Source organism: Sabethes cyaneus, chromosome 2, assembly GCF_943734655.1.
Source record: "Sabethes cyaneus chromosome 2, idSabCyanKW18_F2, whole genome shotgun sequence".
Classification (NCBI taxonomy): Eukaryota; Metazoa; Arthropoda; class Insecta; order Diptera; family Culicidae; genus Sabethes; species Sabethes cyaneus.
Window position 1 is genome coordinate 202,337,537 of NC_071354.1, and position 7,228 is coordinate 202,344,764.

Sequence of the window (7,228 nt, forward strand, 5' to 3'; positions counted from 1 at the left end):
CTGTCATCGGAATCCGATGTGATGAATGATGATGCCACACTTACGGAGATGAAATTCGATCTGAAAATATGCTGTGGTGAACTAGTGAATGGATTATTATTTTAGATTATGTTTCTATTTTTAATTGCAGATTATTTTGGCTTCAAGCTTGCGGTGCAGCGTCCGATGAGCGGTCGCCACTAGATGTGTAAAACTACCAATTGTGTGAAGCAGACAGATCCGCAATCAGATTTTATCAACGAAAATAAAAGTAGCAGCACACCGTCGCCGGTCAATTTTCTCTGCTCCGGTGCCGAAACGTCATGACCGGATGCGAGGTAAACTGTAAGGTGGACCCCGGCCAGCCCCAGTAGTTAGTGATGCCCCCGGCCGTCTACGATGCTTATCTCGCCCGTCTCTGTTTCAGGAGTTACGATGCACGGGCTGAGTCACCTGCAATCCGGCTCAACCCTGGAGGCGCTTACGCAGGCAACTATCATTCTCATCCTAGCGGTCGCCATCATCGTAGCGAACCTCATCGTAGTTGCCACATATCTTAACTTTAAGGGTAAGTTCTATCGTTCGGATGCCGGAGATCTGATGACAACGGTTGATACTTCACAATGAAGCCGGGTTTCGTTTGATTGTGTACTCATAAAATCATATCAAAACACGTACTTTGCTTGAAAATATTTCGCTCCTAATAGGTCCGCATGAGGTCATAAACTATTACCTGCTATCGCTGGCCGTTGCCGATTTACTATGTGGTCTGCTGATAGTGCCTCTGTACGTGTATCCGACCTACTATGGCGACTGGGTGTACGGGAACGTGGTGTGTATGATGCTTGGGTACCTGGAGGTCACCCTCTGGTCCATCTCAGTGTACACCTTCATGTGGATTTCGGTCGATCGGTATTTAGCAGTCCGGAAACCGCTCCGCTATGAAACCATACAGACGAAAACCAGGTAAATGAGCCCGAAGAGGGACAATATTTGTTGCGTCGAAGGTGGGATTCTTCCTTAGTCCACCGAAGGTCCCAGCGCGAGATGTACCTTCCCCAGAATCCTCTACTAAACTAAAGAACTAACGCGACATACGAGATGAACGATTCTAGAGAATCTTGATTTTTTCCCTCTGCAATTAAGGAACGTTTCCAAACAAGCCCTCTATTTTCCCTGTGTGTTTACAAACAAATACTTAACAACAATCAAATACCTATACAAAAATTACTCTAAATTACTTTCGGTGTTATCGCACCTCACATGTGTGTACGTTCCGTTTTAGATTTGTACAAAACTGTAGATATATGTGTGTTAGGCTAATCAAAATGTGCATGCAAAACATGAACTTTAAATGAACTAATATAGAACTAGATAATGTTCAAGAAAAGTATGAAAACTGAAGCTGCCAAAGTGGTTACTAAACTATTATAAAACATTAGTTGTTCATGACACGTTTCTTTTTGATAACCAGACATTTAAACAAGTGTCATATTTTGCATGCAACTTTACTTAGGTACTAAATTGTTTTCTACCCAAACTTTCTAAAATGACCATCCCCGATTTTCACTTTCAAGTAAATTTGTAGTTTCTCTCCCCCCAGTTTCTCTCTTTTCTATGTTATCAAAGAGAGTAGTAGAGAAAATCGTTGCTGGAAATGCAAAGAGAGAAATTTAGTGTTTTTTCTTCTTCTTCCACAACATTTTTTTTCTTCTCACTATTCAACATTAATCGATGTATTTGTTTCTGATGTGTGCTAATTACTCTGTTGTCGATATGAAATTCTAGGAATGGAAGGTTTGATATTGAGTTCAATTCTACTAAGTTTTTAGTTATTAAAAAATATGCTTTTTTAACATTTACTTACTGTATTTTGATTTTATTATTTTCTTTTATAGAATAGGATAAACTAAAAGCATAATCAACGTGTTATGAAATGTTTTTTTTTTATTCATTTGAAGCTTTGGGAAATGAATACTTAGGAACAGTATTTTATTAATTCTAATAATAAATCAATGACCTAGTATAGATGACTTGATGCTTGAGTCCGTACATTAGTTTTGAATAATGTTTTTAATTATTTTATTGCCCTATCAATTTTTCTTTTTCGAACAGTAAATTTAATCACACTATCAATTTATCTGTAGAATAGCCTTTCTATTGTCTTGTCTATTTTCAACATATATTCACCACTATACTCGTAGTAGTAAACTAGTATCTTACACCGATCTTAGAATAGTACGGATGTAGTTTTCATTTGAATATTACACACTATTACACACGACATAGAAACGTAGTTTTGGTACTTCCCGTTTTTTGCACCTTCTTCATCCCTCAAATTACTTTGCACTTGTATCGAGGAATCTGAAATTATAGCTCAACAGCTAACCGGATGGCATTTGTATTCAGTACGAAGAAATTTACGATCGCGTTTCACCTTACCGGCATTTAAATGTTACAAAATTATAGGACCACTTTCTTCGACTTCTATTTTGGGCCTACACTCTATTCACCCTCCATACTCTGAGAAAAACTATCAGCATTTCTTACCAATATGGCAACTGTTTCGTTTTCATATTCAATTACTGGAGTTAGTTAAGTTGGTTCGTCAAGTTGATGAACCACAAAAATAGCGTATGCCGAATAATTAGAAGACCGATCGAAAATACAATCTCCCGCAACAGTGCTCGTAAAGTTAATAATTAAATGATGACCATCATTTCAACAGCGCCGATGTCCAACATTTAAACAAACCGAGTGAGGGTTTGTTTTTGCGCTAAGCTGGTATACAAAAAGGAAGCCATCTATTGAAGGGCAGGACAATTTCGGGGCTAGTGCTACGAACCTTTTTACTCTAACGGAGGGTATCCCACATAAAATTACACCACAGAAAAAACGCTGTAGAAAATTACCTAATTGACCGATCCTTTTCAAACTTTCAGGCAATAAAATTTAACTCATTAGTAAGGTTTTGGTATATTTATTACATTCAACTTCAATACCATAACCGTATGCTCGCACTTTAAGCTTAGTAGAGTTAAGCTAGCATAAGGTTCTTTACAACATCTGGCTGCAGCTTCTTCTGTACGAACTCACTTTTTCTTAATGTGTTCCTCAGATCTGTAGACGTACCTTAAAGTAGATCTGCCCGTTTACAGTCCCGGTAGTTACGAACGGCGCAATCTGTTTGTCATATCAGCAGATCGCTTGCCAACTCATGTATTTCTTAGAAACATAGAAAGTTTCTGCTTCCTTATCTCCTTCGGAACATCAAACTTGTGCTGGGTTGTGAAGAACAGTAACCCCGGAAGCTGCCGGAAATCCGCCTTGACGAAAGTCTCATCATCCATGACAAGACGTCAGCATCTGGGTGTACAGTTTTCAGGCCCGTGACTTTCTCATCGTGTGTTGCGGTTCGTCACAATTTGGAGCCTTCTGCACTTTTACGTATGCAGTTCCTCCCGGTCCTTGGCTCTCTGAACGAAACACTTGGACAGATTCAACTTTTTGGGCACATCCCTGACCGAAGCATTGGGACTCCACTTGAACGCTTTAACGACACGCTTGTGATCCTGATCACTAATAGAACATCCATTCTGACCGCATTTATCCTTCCGTTCGATGCTCAGAGTTTCGTAGAAACGTTTAATCCCACGACTCACCGTTGACTGCACGATTCTGAGTTGTTTTCCAATGTCCCGATGAGAGAGTTGAGGATTTTTCAGGTGGTTGCGCAAAATCAATTCGCGACGTTGCATTTCGGGTGACGTCATGTTTTTACAACTTTCGAAAAACTAACAGCGATAAAAATACAGTGTAAACAATACACTCTAAACTACTACTACCCAAGTTTTCAAGAGAAAATACCCAGTGGGTAATTTTCTACTGCGTTCTTTCCGCAATGCAATTTGATGTGGGAAGTGGGACACCTTTTAATAGCCTCTTTCAGCGAATATTCGAACATACAATGACTGGCTTGTAAAACCAGCGTCATACCTCGAGCCCAATTCGAGACTAATGCTTATTTTCTTATTTCGAGTAAAATAATAAGGCCAATTTCAATTCCGATTTCAAGTCCAATATCAAGTCTAATCATATATGTACCATGAATAGCGACAATAGATATACGGAACGGATTACTTTTCAGATGTCATTCATCTTTGTACGATCTTTTTGGGAACCAAATATCGAGTTGAAGCTCGTCGTGCGTAAAATTCGCAATGTTGTCGAACGCGGCGAAGGCTCACACTGAGAGAACGCTGCGTTTCAACATCCAGTGGGTAGATGGCGTGGTAACGAAATACGCACACCTCCTTGACATCTCTATCTTGGTCTACAGAGTTTGGCAGTAGCCCCATTAAGATGAACCCTTCGATACTGAACCCCAAACAACAATGGCCGTCGCATTAATTTTTTATGAAGGGATTTACCGCCCAGTGTTTTTGATATTTTACATTCAGGGCTGTGAAGGAACATCCATTGTACCATTAAGAAGGATTCCTGAGAGTGACATGTGAGAAGAACCAGACGAAGAATCGCATGCTCGCACAGAAAAAGGTATGGAAAAGATAGAGCTGCAGAAAAAAAACTCACCGTCTAAAAAAATGCGAGTACGAGGAACGCGCGCAGTGGAGCGTTTCTACAACTGTGATGTAGAAATGCTGGACGGATTTGATTCGTTCAGAGTTGTTGTGGTAATTCGGGTTCCAGACAGCAGAACAGTACTCCAGAATCGATCGGACCAGAGAGCAGTATAATGCTTTTAAAACAGTAGACGCCCGGGAATGTTTTTTGACAATCCAGAAGATGAAGCCCAGTATCTTGGAGGAATTGTTGACGATGTACGAGATATGCCGTCTGAATTTTAACGTTGTGTCGAGGATTACCCCATGGTCTTTGATATGATTGACCCGCTCGGTTGTACTCAAGTACAACCGTGTAGACATCTTTTTTTCGTGAGAAGGGTATTACAGAACATTTTGAGGGACAACCAATCTATTTCAGGTATACTAATGGGTGAAAATATTGAGCTGGTGTTGGGATGCGAGGCAATGTTCAGTTGAGTAGATCGTGGTCCTTCGAGCACGAGGTTTGCGTCGAAATAGAGCAGGAATATGAGCGGTCCGAGTTGACTACCCTGCGGAATACCCCAGGTGGCACAGAATGTACTGGATCGCCGATGGCAACCATCAGCTGGAGTGTTCCGCTTATCCCAAATCTTTCGAGTTCAGCGTTTGTGGTTAAGTGGCTGAGCTTATCAAAGGCGGTTGACAGGTCGGTGTATATGACTTCGCTTTGCGTCATCGCAGGCATGCGGTCGATGATGTACATAATAAGGGTCCACATCTCGCTTGTTGTGTTTTTTGGGCACAGGAAACAAATGATCTGGGAGAGTCCGCGTTGTAGGCGGCGTTTACCAACGTTATGCCGCGATAGTTGCAGCAGTCGAGTCGATCACCTCTTTTGAAGATGGGACAAACTACTCCTTCCATTCATTCCTGCGGTAGATTCTCCTCCCCCCACATCTTGGAAATAACCCAGTGTAGGGCCGTTATTAGCATTTCTCGACCAAGTTTATAAAGTTCTACCGGTAGGCGGTCCTTACCAGCGGCTTTGTTGGACTTCAGCAACCCGATTTCTCGTTTGACTTCTTGAAGATCAGGCGCTGTGACATTACTATCTTCCAAGAGTACTTCTCGGGTAGCTCCTATTCCGCCTCCTTCTGCAACTTCGCCATTGAGGTGTTCATCGATGAACTGCTTCCACCTGTGTTCTGCATAACAACGATAAAACCATGCATGGTTCAATTGCAAAACAGAAAGCTTTATTTTCCCAAATACATTAAAAGTTCAAGTTGACCGGATCGCCAATGTGAATTCCGGATGCAGGGATACGCTGTCCAATTTGCCCCTTGTTATTGATAGCAGTCATCGTCATGGCAACTCTCTTACGTATCCCAGATTTGAGCATTTATCTGCTAACATGCAGAACTCACTCGAACCCTGTTAACGCGGAAAGCTGTCAGTGTCATGTTCCACTTTATCTCTACCCCAGCTACACAGTACAGACACCTCTTTCAAATTTTGTGCAAAAATCCTTACACACTGTAGGTAAACCAATTTAATATAGTCATCAAAAAGTCATCATGCTATCAAAAATACTCCAAAATTTCATTTTTTAAAGAAAAAACGATCACGATAAAAATACAAATGTCATCCGAAGCGAATTTCAGATCACCTCTTCCTATATTATACTACAAACGCATACATGCCTATCAAAGAGTTACCTTTTCTACCAGCTACTAACACTCTTTTTTTCTCTTTCTTGCATCCGTGATTTTGATCATCCCGCTCACCGTCACCGCCGCCGCCGCGTTGCCCCTTAAATGTACTGCGGTGCCCCACGTGCCACCCACACGCACAATGAAAATAATTGTAAAAAACACCCACACAATTACACCGACAGATGCCAATGCTGGATGGCCTTCACGTGGATCTCGGCAGCGATGCTGTGCTGTCCACCATTGCTCGGCTTCAACAAAGCCTTCTACAATCCAGAGACCCACATCTGCATGCTCGAGTGGGGCAACATGGCTGCCTATAGTGCAACGCTGGCAATCCTGGTCCTGGGGCCGAGTGTAATCTCGATCGTCTACAACTATGGCTATATCTTCACGATGATGCGTAAAGTGCGATCGGGAGCACCGATCCATGATAAGGAGTACGCCACGGCACTGGCCGAAAATCTGGCCAACCCGAGCCACTGTATGTCATTCGCATTGGTGTTCTCCTTCTGGGTCTCGTGGGGACCGTACATCGGGCTGCGGATCTATGAGCTAGTGATGGAGGAACGGTACGACAACCCGATGATCCAGTTCGGTGCCGTCTGGCTAGGGATTCTGAACTCGTTCTGGAAAATCGTCATCATGACCAGCATGTCGCAGCAGTTTCGTCTGCTGGTGCGGTTACTCTTCCTCACCATTTGCTGCAAAACCAAGGGTCGGCTGCAAGCCGAACTGATCGGGCTCGATCCGGACGACTAAGCAAACCCAAAATTCCACCACCGCGCACCGCTCACCAGACAGTGTTTGATACTTCATCTTCCGAGAAGAGTAACTGTTTTAGCTGATATGATATTTAAAACAAAATATAAAATTTCATTATGATACTACTGTAACTGTAATAGGGATTAGTTTCTTTGGAAGTAATGTAGTACAGAGGAAAAAAATCAATTAACATGTTGTAATTTT

At 42.0% G+C, this 7,228-nt stretch overlaps 1 protein-coding gene across 1 annotated transcript; it reads left to right on the top strand.

The window, feature by feature from the left end:
* Positions 1-378: 378 nt before the first annotated feature.
* On the top strand, positions 379-7,021 carry LOC128737653 (G-protein coupled receptor 52). Its single transcript, XM_053832329.1, has 3 exons — positions 379-547; positions 687-945; positions 6,445-7,021. Exons 1-3 carry the CDS (start codon positions 379-381, stop codon positions 7,019-7,021), a joined length of 1,005 nt encoding a protein of 334 aa, XP_053688304.1.
* The last annotated feature ends 207 nt before the right edge of the window (positions 7,022-7,228 follow it).